This window comes from Lampetra planeri, chromosome 38 (genome assembly GCF_965212315.1).
Source record: "Lampetra planeri chromosome 38, kcLamPlan1.2.h2, whole genome shotgun sequence".
In the NCBI taxonomy this organism is placed as follows: Eukaryota; Metazoa; Chordata; class Hyperoartia; order Petromyzontiformes; family Petromyzontidae; genus Lampetra; species Lampetra planeri.
Genome location: NC_136144.1, coordinates 4470949 through 4491524, shown reverse-complemented (window position 1 = coordinate 4491524; position 20576 = coordinate 4470949). Strand labels below are relative to the sequence as shown.

At 45.6% G+C, this 20576-nt stretch overlaps 1 protein-coding gene and 1 pseudogene across 1 annotated transcript; both read right to left on the bottom strand.

Moving 5' to 3' along the window:
* On the bottom strand, window positions 1–19134 carry LOC144731158 (homeobox protein BarH-like 1b). Its single transcript, XM_078612123.1, has 4 exons — window positions 18867–19134; window positions 15258–15519; window positions 453–537; window positions 1–6 (listed from the first exon to the last, which is right to left on the bottom strand). Exons 1-4 carry the CDS (start codon window positions 19132–19134, stop codon window positions 1–3), a joined length of 621 nt encoding a protein of 206 aa, XP_078468249.1.
* LOC144731328 (U6 spliceosomal RNA) lies at window positions 18219–18315 on the bottom strand (annotated as a pseudogene).
* Window positions 19135–20576: the final 1442 nt, after the last annotated feature.

The following is a 20576-nucleotide window of genomic DNA, read 5'->3' as shown; positions in this document are numbered from 1 at the left end:
CTACAACTGCGAGATGTCGCCCCAATGTGGGGGGTGGGCGCCTGATGAAGACCGCTCGTGTTGCGTTCGAAACGTCGTGGTTTTTTTGCTTTCATTATTTTTAATTAATTTGTATTTTTTATTTTGTTTTTCTATTTTTACTTTTTATTGTGGGGTTTTTGCTTTTATTATTTTCAATTTATTTGTATTTTTTTATTTTACTATTTACATTTTTTATTCTCGTTTTATTATTTTTAATTTATTTGTCTTTTTTATTTTACCATTTTTATTTTTTATTCTCGTTTTTTTTAGCTTTTATTATTTTCAATTTATTCGTAATTTTTTTTAAAAAGTAATTAATATTTGTAAATTTATTTTATTATTATAATGTTATTTATTTGCTTTTTTTCTTCTCGATTCACGTGACTTTACCGAAAGAACCGTGAACATGAAGGGGTTCTCGTCGCGTTTACCGTCTTTTTCCACTTCATGCGCCGGTTCTGGTACCAGGTCTTGACTTGCAGCTGACTCAGTCCCAGGCTGTCCGCCAGGTCCATCCTCATCGGGAAAGCAGAGACAACGAGTTAGTTCCTTCACGAACGAGAGCCACAGCACTGCGGAGACAGTGGTGGTCAATTCCACATTCCTATGGCGGCGCGAGGGGGCAAGACCATCCATAGGACAACAACAACAACAACAAAACCCAGCATTAGTCGAGAGCTGTGCGGTCTTGAAGTAAACAAGAAACGAGTAGACGACGTTTTGGGGCATTGGTGCCTTATTCACAGCACATGCATGCCATGCAGATCATTCATTTGCGTGCTCTTAAGAAGGGCCATTGCCCGAAACGTCGACTAAGCAATGCATTTTCATTTGAAGGCCACACGTACGTTGGTGTTGTTGTTGTTGACTGTTGTTGTTGAGTGTTGTTGTTGAGTGTTGTTGTTGTTGTTGAGTGTTGTTGTTGTTGAGTGTTGTTGTTGTTGTTGAGTGTTGTTGAGTGTTGTTGTTGAGTGTTGTTGTTGTTTTGTGTTGTTGAGTGTTGTTGTTGAGTGTTGTTGTTGAGTGTTGTTGTTGTTGAGTGTTGTTGTTGAGTGTTGTTGTTGTTGAGTGTTGTTGTTGAGTGTTGTTGTTGTTGAGTGTTGTTCTTTTTTGTGTTGTTGTTGAGTATCGTTGAGTGTTGTTGTTGTTGAGTGTTGTTGTTGTTGAGTGTTGTTGTTGTTGAGTGTTTTTGTTGTTGAGTGTTGAGTATTGTTGTTGAGTATTGTTGTTTAGTGTTGTTGTTGTTGAGTGTTGCTGAGTGTTGTTGTTGTTGAGTATTGTTGTTGAATGTTGTTGTTGTTGAGTGGTGTTGTTGTTGAGTGGTGTTGTTGTTGAATGTTGTTGTTGTTGAGTGGTGTTGTTGTTGAGGAGTGTTGTTGTTGTTGAGTGTTGTTGAGTGTTGTTGTTGAGTATTGTTGTGTTGTTGTTGAATATTGTTGATGTTGAGTGTTGTTGATGTTGGCTGTGCTTTTATGCACCACTGGCAAAGCTGGAACAGCGGCGGCAGCAGCGGAACCACCAACATTTCCCCCCCAAAGTGGTGCTCGTTTTATCGACCCCCCCTCCCCCCGGGAGGGATGATGATGATGGGCTGAGCAAAACCGCGACCACCATCCAGGATTGGAGCTCATGGGACACTGCCCATTGTTGGGACATCCTCGGTGTCGTCGTGGTGGTGGTGGTCCTGGGCCTCCCCTAGGTCAACTCAGCCTCAAATGAGTACCTGGTGCGGTGTGTAGTAAACATCGCCACTGGGGAGACAAAGGTGGCCGGGCGTGGTGGCTGGCCACCCCCACGTGCGCCGTGCCGGCCTTCATAGGTGCTGCTCGCTAACAGCACTTGCCCCATCAGTCTGTGAAGGCTACACGGGGCATCTTTGTTGTGGTGGTGGTGGTGGCAGTTGCCCTGACGCTGCTTTATCCACTGCTGGATGAAGGCATCCCCAAGTAGTCGCAATCCCCATCGGTAAATGATTAGAAATCAATAAATCAATCAATCAATCGATGTCTACAACTCGAATATAAAGACAAAGATCCCCCGTGTAACCTTGAATAGACTGTTGGGGCAAGTGGTGTGAAGTGAGCTCATGTGAAGGCCGACACGGCACACCAAGGGGTGTGTGGCCAACCCCACGCCCGGCCGCCTTTGTCTCCCCAGTGCTGATGTTTATGTAGTAAAACACTCATATACTACACACACACACCCTGTATACACACTCATATACTACACACACACACACCCTATACACACACTCATATACTACACACACACACCCTATACACACACTCATATACTACACACACACACCCTATACACACACTCATATACTACACACACACACCCTATACACACACTCATATACTACACACACACACACCCTATACACCCACTCACATACTACACACACACCCTATACACACACTCATATACTACACACACACACCCTGTATACACACTCATATACTACACACACACACCCTGTATACACACTCATATACTACACACACACACACACCCTATACACACACTCATATACTATACACACACACCCTATACACACACTCATATACTAGACACACACACCCTATACACACACTCATACACTACACACACACCCTATACACACACTCATATACTACACACACAAACCCTATACACACACTCATATACTACACACACACCCTATATACACACTCATATACTACACACACACACACCCTATACACACACTCATATACTACACACACACACCCTATACACACACTCATATACTACACACACACACCCTATACACACACTCATATACTACACACACACACCCTATACACACACTCATATACTACACACACACACACCCTATACACCCACTCACATACTACACACACACCCTATACACACACTCATATACTACACACACACACCCTGTATACACACTCATATACTACACACACACACCCTGTATACACACTCATATACTACACACACACACACACCCTATACACACACTCATATACTATACACACACACCCTATACACACACTCATATACTAGACACACACACCCTATACACACACTCATACACTACACACACACCCTATACACACACTCATATACTACACACACAAACCCTATACACACACTCATATACTACACACACACCCTATATACACACTCATATACTACACACACACTATACACACACTCATATACTACTCACACACCCTATACACACACTCATATACTACTCACACACACCCTATACACACACTCATATACTACACACACCCTATATACACTCATATACTACACACACACACCTTATACACACACTCATATACTACACACACACACCCTATACACACTCATATACTACACACACACACTATACACACACTCATATACTACACACACCTTATACACACACTCATATACTACACACACACACCCTATATACACACTCATATACTACACACACACACCCTATACACACTCTCATATACTACACACACACACACTATACACACTCATATACTACACACACACACCCTATACACACTCATATACTACACACACACACCCTATACACACTCATATACTACACACACACACACACCCTATATACACACTCATATACTACACACACACACACACTATACACACTCATATACTACACACACACCCTATACACACACTCATATACTACACACACACACACCCTATACACACACTCATATACTACACACACACCCTATACACTCACTCATATACTACACACACACACCCTATACACACACTCATATACTACACACACACACCCTATATACACTCATATACTACACACACACCCTATACACACTCATATACTACACACACACACACTATACACACACTCATATACTACACACACACACCCTATACACACACTCATATACTACACACACAAACCCTATACACACACTCATATACTACACACACAGCCTATACACACTCATATACTACACACACCCTATACACACACACATATACTACACACACACACACACTATACACACACACTATACACACACTCATATACTACACACACACACCCTATACACACACTCATATACTACACACACACACCCTATACACACACTCATATACTACACACACACACACTATACACACTCATACACTACACACACACACACACACACCCTATACACACTCATATACTACACACACACCCCCTATACACACACTCATATACTACACACACACACCCTATACACACACTCATATACTACACACACACCCTATACACACACTCATATACTACACACACACACCCTATACACACACTCATATACTACATACACACACCCTAAACACACACTCATATACTACACACACGCCCCCTATACACACACTCATATACTACACACACAAACCCTATACACACACTCATATACTACACACACAAACCCTATACACACACTCATATACTACACACACACCCTATATACACATTCATATACTACACACACCCTATACACACTAATATACTATACACACTACATAAACAGGCTCCATGAAACACACACTAATACTATATAAACACACACACTAATACTATATAAACACACACACTAATATTCTTAGGTTTTTTCGGTAAAGTCACGTAGGTAAAAAATTTAAATTAATAAAAGTAAAATAAAAATAAAATAAAAATCACGACGTTTCGGAGGCAACACAAGCTTCCGTCTTCAGGTGGAACCGTCACAGCACGATAGCTGTATCAAGTAAATGAGAGACACACACTAATACTATATTAACACACACACTAATACTATAAACACACACACTAATACTATATACACACACACACACTAATGCTATATATACATTCACACTAATACTATATAGACACACACACTAATACTATATAAACACACACACTAATACTATATAAACACACACACTAATGCTGTATAAACACACACACTAATGCTGTATAAACACACACACTAATACTATATAAACACACCCTAATACTATATACACACACACACTAATGCTGTATAAACACACACACTAATGCTGTATAAACACACACTAATACTATATAAACACACACACTAATACTATATAAACACACACACTAATACTATATACACACACACACTAATACTATATAAACACACACACTAATGCTATATAAACACACCCTAATACTATATATACACACACTAATGCTGTATAAACACACACACTAATGCTGTATAAACACACACTAATACTATATAAACACACACACTAATACTATATAAACACACACACTAATACTATATACACACACACACTAATACTATATACACACACTAATACTATATAAACACACACACTAATACTATACACACACACACTAATACTATATAAACACACACACTAATACTATATACACACACACACTAATACTATATATACACACACACTAATACTATATAAACACACACACTAATACTATATAAACACACACACATGCTGTATAAACACACACACTAATACTATATAAACACACCCTAATACTATATAAACACACACTAATACTATATACACACACACTAATACTGTATAAACACACACACTAATACTGTATAAACACACACACTAATACTGTATAAACACACACACTAATACTGTATAAACACACACACTAATACTATATAAACACACACACTAATACTATATAAACACACACTAATACTATATACACACACACACTAATACTATATACACACACACACACTAATACTATATAAACACACACTAATACTATATAAACACACACACTAATACTATATAAACACACACACACTAATACTATATAAACACACACTAATACTATAAACACACACTAATACTATATAAACACACACTAATACTATATACACACACACTAATACTATATAAACACACACACACTAATACTATATAAACACACACTAATACTATATACACACACACTAATACTATATAAACACACACACACTAATACTATATAAACACACACTAATACTATATAAACACACACACACTAATACTATATAAACTCACACACTAATACTATATAACACACACACTAATACTATATACACACACACTAATACTATATAAACACACACTAATACTATATAAACACACACACTAATACTATATATACACACACACTAATACTATATAAACACACTAATACTATATATACACACACACTAATACTATATGAACACACACACTAATACTATATAAACACACTAATACTATATATACACACACACTAGTACTATATAAACACACACACTAATACTATATAAACACACTAATACTATATATACACACACACTAATACTATATGAACACACACACTAATACTATATAAACACACACACTAATACTATATAAACACACACACTAATACTATATAAACACACTAATACTATATATACACACACTAATACTATATATACACACACACTAATACTATATAAACACACACACTAATACTATATAAACACACTAATACTATATATACACACACTAATACTATATACACACACACACTAATACTATATACACACACACACTAATACTATATGAACACACACACTAATACTATATAAACACACACACTAATACTATATAAACACACACACTAATACTATATAAACACACTAATACTATATATACACACACTAATACTATATAAACACACACACTAATACTATATAAACACACACACTAATACTATATAAACACACTAATACTATATATACACACACTAATACTATATACACACACACACTAATACTATATGAACACACACACTAATACTATATACACACACACACTAATACTATATAAACACACTAATACTATATATACACACACACTAATACTATATGAACACACACACTAATACTATATACACACACACTAATACTATATGAACACACTAATACTATATACACACACACTAATACTATATACACACACACTAATACTATATAAACACACACACTAATACTATATATACACACACACTAATACTATATAAACACACACTAATACTATATAAACACACACACTAATACTATATACACACACACACTAATACTATATAAACACACACACTAATACTATATACACACACACTAATACTATATACACACACACTAATACTATATACACACACACACTAATACTATATAAACACACACACTAATACTATATACACACACACTAATACTATATAAACACACACACTAATACTATATAAACACACACACTAATACTATATAAACACACACACTGATACTATATAAACACACACACTGATACTATATAAACACACACACTAATACTATAAACACACACACACTAATACTATATACACACACACACTAATACTATATAAACACACACACTAATACTATATAAACACACACACTAATACTATATAAACACACACACTAATACTATATAAACACACACACTAATACTATATAAACACACACACTAATACTATATACACACACACACTAATACTATATACACACACACTAATACTATAAACACACACACACTAATACTATATAAACACACACACTAATACTATATAAACACACACACTAATACTATATAAACACACACACTAATACTATATACACACACACACTAATACTATATACACACACACTAATACTATAAACACACACACACTAATACTATATAAACACACACACTAATACTATATAAACACACACACTAATACTATATACACACACACACTAATACTATATACACACACACTAATACTATATACACACACACACTAATACTATATACACACACACACTAATACTATATACACACACACACTAATACTATATACACACACACTAATACTATAAACACACACACACTAATACTATATAAACACACACACTAATACTATATACACACACACTAATACTATATACACACACACACTAATACTATATACACACACACACTAATACTATATACACACACACACTAATACTATATACACACACACTAATACTATATACACACACACACTAATACTATATAAACACACACACTAATACTATATACACACACACTAATACTATATACACACACACACTAATACTATATACACACACACTAATACTATATACACACACACACTAATACTATATACACACACACTAATACTATATACACACACACTAATACTATAAACACACACACTAATACTATATACACACACACACTAATACTATATAAACACACACACTAATACTATATAAACACACACTAATACTATATAAACACACACACTAATACTATATACACACACACTAATACTATATAAACACACACTAATACTATATACACACACACTAATACTATATAAACACACACACTAATACTATATATACACACACACTAATACTATATAACACACACACTAATACTATATAAACACACACACTAATACGATATACACACACACTGATACTATATAAACACACACACTAATACTATATACACACACACACTAATACTATATAAACACACACACTAATACTATATATACACACACACTAATACTATATAACACACACACTAATACTATATAAACACACACACTAATACGATATACACACACACTGATACTATATAAACACACACACTAATACTATATACACACACACACTAATACTATATACACACACACACTAATACTATATAAACACACACACTAATACTATATAAACACACACACTAATACTATATAAACACACACACTAATACTATATAAACACACACACTAATACTATATAAACACACACTAATACTATATAAACACACACACTAATACTATATAAACACACACACTAATACTATATAAACACACACTAATACTATATAAACACACACACTAGTACTATATAAACACACACACTAATACTATATACACACACACTAATACTATATATACACACACACTAATACTATATAAACACACACACTAATGCTGTATAATCACACACACTAATGCTATATAAACACACACGATATACATTTTCACATATCACCAACCAACTCCACACATTCGGCAATAAAACTGTGGGGCCCTGACAGGAAGGGGACACGAGGCGACGTTTCGGTCAATGACCCTTCATAGTACCTACGTGGAACCGCCGAAGAGAAGTGTTCACACATTTATATATTCACATTAATTTCGACATAAGCACCCTACAACACAATATTTACAAATACAAAGATCCCCCGTGTAGCCTGTAACAGACTGTTGGGGCAAGTGCCGTTAGCGAGTAGCATCTACGAAGGCCGGTGGGTGGCCATAACCACGCCCGACCGCCTTTGTCTCCCCAGTGGCGATGCTCACACACCGTACCGCGTACTCGTTTGAGGCTGAGTCGACCTAGGGGGGAGGGCCCAGGACCGGTTCAGATAATCGTCACCGGTGTTGGCCGAGAACGGGAGTCGAACCCAGGTCGCCTGGGTTTGTAGCGCAGTGCGCTAACCGCTGCGCCACCGCTCCCCACGCGCACTCGTTGCTATATATCACATTCCTGCGGAGGGAGCTGGCGGGAACGTTGGGTTGCTCAGTCAATGGGCAGGGTCAACGGCGGCGTGGTGTATTCCGCAAATATGCCCGACTGTGAGGGCGGGCACAAGCCGGCGTGAGTAGGTTAAACGTTGAGTTTTATAAGGGCACCACGGGGTGACCAGCCCCTCCCCACCCAGCCCCTCCGTCTGTCGTGCATCCAAAAATGGGAGGGGTGGGGCTAGGTGGAGAGGGGAGGGTGGGGAGGGGCTGGGTGGGAAGGATGGAAAGGGTGGGGAGGGGCTGGGTGGGGAGGGTGGAGAGGGGCTGGGTGGAGAGGGGCTGGGTGGGGAGGGTGTGTTTGGGTGGGGGTGGGAGGGGTTGGACTGGGTGGGGAGGGGCTGGTCACCCCGTGGTGCCCTTATAAAACTCAACGTTTAACCTACTCACGCCGGCTTGTGCCCGCCCTCACAGTCGGGCATATTTGCGGAATACACCACGCCGCCGTTGACCCTGGCCATTGACTGAGCAACCCAACGTTCCTACCAGCTCCCTCCGCAGGAATGTGTTACTAATTCGAGAGTAATCAATGCCATTACATCTCGCAATGTAACCAGACGTTCACGTCTGTGACATGCATTCTTATTACCTGGATGTCACTTGAACAGCGACGCTACTATTCAACGTTGTTTTTGGTATTTTTATTTTCGTACACCCTGTACTCTACGTTGGACTTCTTTCGCACCGTACGCAGTGCCGGACTAAGCTAATGCGGGGCCTGCGGCATCTGTTATAAAGGGGCCCTAAATAAAAACAACGCGTAAATATTAAAACACCCATTGTTTAACTTGCATAGTAAAGTAATTGTATTTTTTTCATTTGCTATACGGCCAGATAATACGACAAATCGCTAACCTTAAACACCCGGCCGTTCGTAAAAGTTGAAGGCGGTATAGTACTATAGTAATAGAGCAAGTGCAGAATCACTGAACCGGAATTGATAGCTTGAAAACATTTAGCGCGGGGCCCTTGAAAGTGCGGGGCCCGTAGCTACGACACGTGTAGCTACTACACGTATGTAGCTACATATGTGTAGCTACATACATGCGGTGCTACTACATATGTAGCTACTTGTGCTACTACGATAATCTGGCACTGATCGTACGTAGCCAACCGTGCACATCGGAGGTGCGGGCGAAGGACGACAAATTGGACACACAAAGCAGTTCTAAAGAAATGAGTTTGTCAATCAAGACGACGACGACTACGATTTAAAGGTGCACAGCAGAGGTCGCAAACGGGTTTTGATTCCTTACCCGTACCCGGCCGCACCAGGGTCGCAAACGGCTACCCGTACCCGTACCCGACCGTCAGGTACGGGTAGCCGGGTATCGGGTACTCGGTTGCGACCTCTGGTGCACAGCCCCCCATTGGCTTCCTAATGTCGGTAAGGAAGAGCGTTCCAGACGGCCGCGGAAGCGCATCCAAAAGCGCCGCGCGGTGCGGTGACCGCCACCGACTTTGTCCGATGGCTGAGCCAAAATCTGCTGTTACTGCTGCTGCTGCTGTTACTGCTGCTGCTGCTGTTACTGCTGCTGCTGCTGCTGTTACTGCTGCTGCTGCTGCTGCTGTTACTGCTGCTGCTGCTGCTGCTGTTACTGCTGCTGCTGCTGCTGCTGTTACTGCTGCTGCTGCTGCTGCTGTTACTGCTGCTGCTGCTGCTGCTGTTACTGCTGCTGCTGCTGCTGCTGTTACTGCTGCTGCTGCTGCTGCTGTTACTGCTGCTGCTGCTGCTGCTGTTACTGCTGCTGCTGCTGCTGCTGTTACTGCTGCTGCTGCTGCTGCTGTTACTGCTGCTGCTGCTGCTGCTGTTACTGCTGCTGCTGCTGCTGCTGTTACTGCTGCTGCTGCTGCTGCTGTTACTGCTGCTGCTGCTGCTGCTGTTACTGCTGCTGCTGCTGCTGCTGTTACTGCTGCTGCTGCTGCTGCTGTTACTGCTGCTGCTGCTGCTGCTGTTACTGCTGCTGCTGCTGCTGCTGTTACTGCTGCTGCTGCTGCTGCTGTTACTGCTGCTGCTGCTGCTGCTGTTACTGCTGCTGCTGCTGCTGCTGTTACTGCTGCTGCTGCTGCTGCTGTTACTGCTGCTGCTGCTGCTGTTACTGCTGCTGCTGCTGCTGCTGTTACTGCTGCTGCTGCTGCTGCTGTTACTGCTGCTGCTGCTGCTGCTGTTACTGCTGCTGCTGCTGCTGCTGTTACTGCTGCTGCTGCTGCTGCTGTTACTGCTGCTGCTGCTGCTGCTGTTACTGCTGCTGCTGCTGCTGCTGTTACTGCTGCTGCTGCTGCTGTTACTGCTGCTGCTGCTGTTACTGCTGCTGCTGCTGTTACTGCTGCTGCTGCTGTTACTGCTGCTGCTGCTGTTACTGCTGCTGTTACTGCTGCTGTGGCTGCTGTTGTTGCGAGAATGACGCCCGGAGGTGGCGTGTTTGTTGGTGCACACAGCTCCTGGACGAGATGAGTGGCGTTAGTGGTTCGTGTTGTGGTCAGAACAGCGAGTTGGTGCGAGTGGCGTCTGTGGTTCGTGTTGTGGTGAGAACAGCGAGTTGGTGCGAGTGGCGTTTGTGGTTCGTGTTGTGGTCAGAACAGCGAGTTGGTGCGAGTGGCGTCTGTGGTTCGTGTTGTGGTCAGAACAGCGAGTTGGTGCGAGTGGCGTCTGTGGTTCGTGTTGTGGTGAGAACAGCGAGTCGGTGCGAGTGGCGTTTGTGGTTCGTCTTGTGGTGAGAACAGCGAGTTGGTGCGAGTGGCGTTGGTGGTTCGTGTTGTGGTGAGAACAGCGAGTTGGTGCGAGTGGAGTTTGTTGTTCGTGTTGTGGTGAGAACAGCGAGTTGGTGCGAGTGGTGTTTGTGGTTCGTGTTGTGGTGAGAACAGCGAGTTGGTGCGAGTGGCGTCTGTGGTTCGTGTTGTGGTGAGAACAGCGAGTTGGTGCGAGTGGCGTTTGTGGTTCGTGTTGTGGTGAGAACAGCGAGTCGGTGCGAGTGGCGTTTGTGGTTCGTGTTGTGGTGAGAACAGCGAGTTGGTGCGAGTGGCGTTTGTGGTTCGTGTTGTGGTGAGAACAGCGAGTTGGTGCGAGTGGCGTCTGTGGTTCGTGTTGTGGTGAGAACAGCGAGTTGGTGCGAGTGGCGTTTGTGGTTCGTGTTGTGGTGAGAACAGCGAGTCGGTGCGAGTGGCGTTCGTGGTTCGTGTTGTGGTGAGAACAGCGAGTCGGTGCGAGTGGCGTTCGTGGTTCGTGTTGTGGTGAGAACAGCGAGTTGGTGCGAGTGGCGTTAGTGGTTCGTGTTGTGGTGAGAACAGCGAGTTGGTGCGAGTGGCGTTTGTGGTTCGTGTTGTGGTGAGAACAGCGAGTCGGTGCGATTGGAGTTTGTGGTTCGTGTTGTGGTGAGACACAGCGAGTTGGTGCGAGTGGCGTTTGTGGTTCGTCTTGTGGTGAGAACAGCGAGTTGGTGCGAGTGGCGTTGGTGGTTCGTGTTGTGGTGAGACACAGCGAGTTGGTGCGAGTGTCGTTTGTGGTTCGTGTTGTGGTGAGAACAGCGAGTTCGTGCGAGTGGTCGTCGCGAACCAGACGACTTCGAGTCCACGTTTTCCCAGCACGCGGCTGACATCAGAGAAGCGAGACAGCTCTTAGATCAGGGGCGAGGAACATTTTCTCTGCCAAGGGCCATTTGGATATCGAAAACATCATTCGCGGGCCATACAAAATTATCAACTTCAAAATTAGCCTTGTTATATTTGGGTCAAACATTTAATTGACTCGCACCCCTAATGCGATGATGGCTGGAATTGCTTCTCTATGGCGAGGCGTGTGATGATGTTAGCTGCTGGTGTTGATGATGTTGCTGCTACACGCAACAGCAGCAGCAGTAACAGCAGCAGGTTTGCTCTTAGATTTGTTGAATTTCGAGTCCCGTCTGCGGTTGCCTTGGCAGGGCCACACCAAATGATTTCGCGGGGCTTATAAGGCCCGCAAAATCGTTCCCCATCCCGGCCTTCGATGGACGGGTGCTAACATCGCCCATCGCGAACTTTGCACTGACCAGTGTGGGGAAGTATGGCCAAAACAAGCCGCAAGACCGACGCGACGCGTAGAGGCCTTAATCCAGCAGTGGATTGGCCATGGCTGCTGCTGATGATGATGACTACGGCATTACAATTATAATAATATACACACAAAGCGTATATACATCAACTCGCATACGCAAACAACGCAAGCGGTGGCACATCAAACACGCACGTGTGAACACAGCAAGCCACACACGTGTCTCACATTAGCTGCAGTGCTTACACAGGCCCTTCTTAGACGTGATTAGCTCTCGGCAAGTTAAACGACTGCACTTGTTTTTCCTAAAAATACGCGCCGTGCCAGCGGAGATGATTTGCAGGTGGCGGGGAGCTTTCGTGATGGGCTGGAATGAACGCCGAGTGTGTGATGAGACGTGGTGTCGTATGCGCGCGGTTGTAACCACAACAATATCATTGTTGTAGAATTATTATAATAAATTATGATTGTACAATTATAATCCATTATTTGCATTGTAATAATTTGTGATGCGATACGGTGTCGTGTGCGCGCGATTATAACCACAACAATACCATTGTTGTACAATTATAATAAATTAGAATAATTGTACAATTATAATTATAATAATAATACAATTATCATAAATTGTATTCATTAAAATAATTTGTGGTCGTGTGCGCGCGGTTGTAACCACAATAATACCATTGTTGTACAATTATAATTAATTAGAATCATTGTTGTACAATTATGATCATTGACACGCTCGCTGACCCCTCTCCATGCATGTGCCGACCTCAAACGTCGGCGATTGCAAAACGTTTCCTACTAAAAGACAAAGATCCCCCGTGTAGCCTGTTGCGGTAAGTGCTGTTAGCGAGCACCTATTAAAGCCGGCACGGCACACGAGGGGATGGGTGGTCAACACCACGCCCGGCCACCTTTGTCTCCCAAGTGGCGATGATTTACACACCGCACCAGGTACTGATTTGAGGCCGAGTCGACCTAGGGGGGAGGCCCAAGACCGGTTTAGATAATCGTCGCGTTGTTGGTGGTGGTGGTGGCGGCCGTTAGCGGGTATCGAACCCGGGTCGCTGGATTCCCAGCGCCGCGCGCTAACCGCTACACCACCGCTCCCCACTCCTATCAAGACCTCACACACACTTACACACGTGGTGTTGTTGTTGTTATTGACACGGAGCGTGTGGAGCGGTGTTTACTGCTGGCTCTGCTTGTGGTGTAGCGGTGAGCGCGCCGCCGCGCTACGAAACCGGCCACCCGAGTTCGATTCCAGCTCTCGGCCACCACCAACAACAACAACGCGGCGATTATCTGAACCGGTACTGGGCCTCCCCTAGGTCGACTCAGCCTCAAATGAGTACATGGTGCGGTGTGTGAGCATCGCCCCCTGGGGAGACAAAGGCGCCCGGGCGTGGTACTGCCGTGCCGGCCTTCATAGGCGTTACTCGCTAACAGCACTTGCCCCCTACAGTCCGCCAAGGCTACACGGGGGTTCTTTGTCTTCGTCTCCAACGTGAGCCCGGCTCTCACCTGTCCGGCGTCGACAGGTATTTCTGCTTCTCGAACTTCCTCTCGAGTCCCAGCAGCTGCAGCTCGCTGAACACCGTGCGGCTCCTCCGGCACCGCTTGCTGCGAATTCCCGTGGCGACGGCGTCCGCCCGGGGCCGCAGCTCCCCCGGGAAGGGGGTCCCGACCACCAAGGACCCCCCCAGAAAAGTCGGAGCGCCGCTCGCCGACGACGACAGCAGCGGGCACGCGGCCGCTCCGTGAAACGTGGAGAACTTGTAGGAGGCTGCCAAGGCGGTGGTGGTGGTCGTGATGGTTGATTTGGAGGTGTTGGTGGGGTTGGTGGTGGTTGTGGTGGAAGGGTTTGGTGATGGTTGGGTTGGTGATGTGTCGGGTTGGTTGAGGTGTTCGTGATGGTAGGGTTGGTGGTGGAGGTGGTGGTGGTGATGAATGTCGAGGTGGTGGTTGTGGTTTTGATGGTTGATTTGGAGGTGTTGGAGGTGTTGGTGGGGTTGGTGGTGGTTGTGGTGGAAGTGTTTGGTGATGGTTGGGTTGGTGATGTGTAGGGTTGGTGGTGGAGGTGTTGGTGATACATGTAGAGGTGGTGGTCGTGATGGTTGATTTGGAGGTGTTGGTGGGGTTGGTGGTGGTTGTGTTGGTTGGGTTGGCGATGGTGGTTGTGGTGGTGATGGAAGTGTTGGTGATGATGGTGGGGTTGGTGGTCGTGTTGGTTGTCATCATCATCCCCAACAGCAGCAACAACAACAACAGCAACAACAACAGCATCAAGATTAGACGCATCATCAGCAGCATAACTGGCACGACATTCATCCAGCAGTGAATTGACAAATAACGGTCCCTGCCCAAAATTAGAATGCCATCAGCAGCAGCTACAGCATCAGAACCATCACATCGTCGTGTTGGTCATGGGGGGGGAAGGGGGGTATGTTTGACCATATACTTCGCCACTCTGGTGAGTGTGGTTTGGTAGAAGGATGGGGGTAGGGGTTGGAACAGTGGCGGCTCCTGGAAAATCTCTCAGGGGGGGCAAATGTCTGGATGATTTATAAGGATAAGGTCCACCCATGCAAAGGATAAATTAACAGCTTAAGCATGTAAAAGCAACTTCACTTCTTTAATATTAATGTAAAATAAAGTGACTCTTACAATACATCTTGTTTGTTTCTATACTCACTATTGATACAATCCACTCAAGTTTATTTTATTAAAGATTCCACTAAGTGGCGACAAATAATATTGTTGGATGAAACGTGCTTACGTATGATGACGTAAGCACGTTAGTGTGAGCCCTCCCGGAAGCCATAGAGAATGCATTGCAGCGCCCCCCGTTCGAAAAAAAACATCTTTGAATGTAAGTCTATGGGGCCACACGGGGCGATTCTCAGCCGGAGTGAAATCGCCCAAAAAGAGGCGGTACTCCACAGAACGTGACATGACGCTGATTGGACTATATCCAGAGGCACAGTAACGGCCAGCATAGCTCTGTGGTTGAATGACATTGGTGGTGCGTCGCCCAATCGCCCTAATGAAGAAACCGCCCCTGGGTTGGAAGGCAAGGCCCTGGTAAGGTCCACTGAGCTATTGAACTTTTTTTTCAGAAGCGACCCGGCCATGAATGATAGCTCAAGGAAGTGGCTCATCACGTGGCAATTTAGAGCGGCCAAAGTCTCTGAACGCGTGGTGACGCCGACTCTAAACGTGGCGTGAAAAACCCGGAAGACCCGGAGAAAAATCCACGCGACCACGGGGAGAGAGAGAGAGAGACACGCAAACTCCGAATATACAGCGGCAGGCGTCAGGGTCGGGATCGAACCTACGACCTCCTGCACACCAGGCGAGGAGGTTAACATCTCCTAGCCATCGCAGAGCCACTGATGTTAGCCGTGGTCTGGGAACCAAACGTCCATGTCGTCGCAATGCGCTAACCGCTGCGCCACCGCTCCGCGCGGGTTTCCAATGGGTTCGTTTTTGTTTCTCTAGGATGAGTTTGTCTTAATGCAGGATTTGTGCAGTCTGGAACGCGTGCACTGTGTACACGTTTTAAAGATTCCGTGACTGCAGGGATTAATCTTCTTGGTTCTTTCGGTAAAGTCACGTAGAAGTGAAATAATAAAAGAAAAAAAAATAAACATAATAAAATACAATTCTCACGACGTTTCGGCCACAACGCAAGCAGCCGTCCTCAGGTGAAGAACAGGGCTATCGGAAAGACAGCGTCCGAAATGCTGACGCTGTCTTTCCGACAGACCTGTTTTTTTATTATTATTTCCCTTCTACGTGACTTTACCGAAAGAACCAAGAAGATGTGTACACGTGTTTAGGTTGTGCCCACCCACTACCACCCACCCACTACCACCCACCCACCCACTACCACCCACTACCACCACCACCACACCTCCGTTGAGCACGGTTGTCTACGTACGGTGCAAAAGAAGTTCAACACACATCCAGTACATGCAACACGTGCGCGCGCACGCAGAGACCTCGAGCTTCGTGTGAATCGGCTCTCTTGCAGCAGACAGCGTTCAGTGCTTAGCGCGTCACGTGTTTAACAATCATCCGGCGCGTGCAGCAGCGTGGGACTAATTGATTAGCATTGGAACGGGGGGAGGGGGGGGAGAAGTCGATTGAGAAACGGCGGAAAAACGAAGCGTGGTGGTGGTGGGGCCGGTAGATCTGGAGTGTGAGAACAACACCGATTGTGAGCCAGCAGAGAGAGAGAGAGAGACAGAGAGAGACAGACAGAGAGACAGACAGAGAGACAGGGCTGCGTGCAGAACGAGAGAGAGCGAGAGAGAGAGAGAGTGACCGAGAGAGTGAGCGAGAGGTGGGGGTTTACATAAAGCAAAGTTTAAAAATGTTTTTAAAAAAAATTACGAAATGAACGAAGCAAAGTGCCGACTACACCGAGCATCTTCTTGCTTCCACTGATCGTAAAAAAAAGAGAGAGAGAGAGAGACAGAGACAGAGAGAGAACGCTTCACGAATTTGGTGTCATCCTTGCGCAGGGGCCAAGCTAATCTTCTCTGTATCGTTCCAATTTGAGTATACTGTATGTACTGCCGGAGCAAGGACAGAGAGAGAGACAGAGAGAGAGACTTTGACTTTTGCAGCAAAAGCACTGGAGGCGATTTCGATATGAAAGACACAAAGTCACCAGCAAACAAATGAAAATAAACGCTACAAATCCACGCGCTGTGGCGCTAAAAGCACCGCGCACAACACGAAAGAAAAGCCACGTGGTGGTTGTGGTGGTCATCGCGCACGCCACGGTGACGAGCGAGCGCTTCAGAAGGTGAACACGAGGGTGCCGTCCACGCTGGTATAGAGAGAGAGACAGAGAGAGACAGAGAGAGAGAGACACAGAGACAGAGAGACAGAGATACATAGAAAGAGAGACAGAGAGAGACACAGAGAGACAGAGACAGAGAGACAGAGAGAGAAAGACAGAGAGAGACACAGAGACAGAGAGAGACACAGAGACAGAGAGACACGGAGACAGAGACACAGAGACACAGAGATAAAGAGACACAGAGAGACAGACAGAGACACAGAGAGACAGAGACACAGAGACACAGAGAGAGACAGACGGAGAGAGTGACCGCGACTCACAGCAGCAGCAGCAGAAGCAAGTGGCCGTACCGAGGAGGGGTCGCGGGAAGACGCCTGCGACTGACGGCGCCGGGCAGACGAAGGGGCAGGAGGAGTAGGCCGCCCGCGTCCCCAGCTCCGCGGGGCGCGGGGGGCCGGCGCTCTTGGCCGTGCACGATAGAATCTCGTCCATCATGAACGTTCGGTATCGGTGCGAGCTCCGGCTCGTCTCGCCGCCCGCCAACACCGAGGGGGGCACGCCGCTGTGCTGCCGCTGCCGCTGCTCCATGGGTCACCTCGTCCACCTCGTCCACCTCGTCCACCTTCTTCACCTCCACCACCTCCTCCTCGATCTCCTGTCTCTTTCTCCCAGCAGCGGCGTGACGAGCGTGCGGGAGGTGCCTTGCCCCCCCCCCTCCTCTTCTCTCCGAGCCAAAGCTACGAGTTGGGGCCCCCCTTAACAAGCGCTATGAGATTTGTTTTACAACAACGACAAGGACGCCGACGCTGATGTAGAACGCGGTTTACATGATGTTGTTGTTGTTGATGTTGTTGTTGTTGATGTTGTTGATGTTGTTGTGATGCAACTGCTGAACGATGCGATTCGGGCTCGGGGAGTCGGCGGCGATGTCGAAGAGGCTCGAGGTGCGCCCGTGCGAAGTGGCGAACCGCGACATTGGGGGGGACGATCTCACCCCCCCCCCCCGAGCTGATTGTGTCGTCACGACGCCTCCTCCTCCTCCACCTCGACCTCGTCACCGCCACGCGGTCGCATCAAACCACCTCCTCGACGACGTCTCCCGCCCTCGCCGCCACCGCCCACGTGGTGGTCTCCAGGGGTGGACGGCGAAGTCGGCGCGACCGCCCCGGGCCCCGCGCTTTGGGGGGTGGGGTCGCGATGTCGGATGTGATTCTCCCGGTTCAGTTTGAAGGAGTTGGTTGGGGGGGGGGGCTCACACGCTGGGGGTTGCCTTGGACTCGCACTCCGCCCCCCTATGGACGGCCCGGGTGGGTTGTTGTTGGGTTGTTGTTGGGTTGTTGTTGGGTTGTTGTTGGGTTGTTGAGTTGTTGGGTTGTTGTTGGGTCGGTGGAGCTCTGGAGAGGACCGCGGTGTGAGTTGGGGTCCGGGACGCGGCGGCCGCAGAGCCGCAGACAAGTCTCGCGCCGCGAAGAGGCGACGGTGCTCAGCACAGCTGGAGATGTGGTGGTGATGGTGATGGGGTTGATGGTGGTGATGGTGGTGGAGATGATGGAGATGACGGAGATGGTGGAGATGACGGAGATGGTGGAGATGACGGAGATGATGAGAAAGACGACGACGATGAGGCCGATGATGATTAAGAGGAGGAGGAGAGGAATGTGTGGAGCAGTGTTCACGGATTTGAGGTCTCTCTGTGGGGGTGTCTATCTTGACATTTCTCCCCTGTGTCTCTCTGTGTCCCTGTGTCTCTCTGTGTCCCTGTGTCTCTCTGTGTCTCTCTGTGTCTCTGTGTCTCTGCGTCTCTCTGTGTCTCTGTGTCCCTGTGTCCCTGTGTCTCTCTGTGTCTCTGTGTCCCTGTGTCTCTCTGTGTCCCTGTGTCTCTGTGTCCCTGTGTCTCTCTGTGTCTCTGTGTCCTTGTGTCTATCTGTGTCTCTCTGTGTCCCTGTGTCTCTGTGTCCCTATGTCTCTCTGTGTCTCTCTGTGTCCCTGTGTCCCTGTGTCTCTCTGTGTCCCTGTGTCTCTGTGTTTCT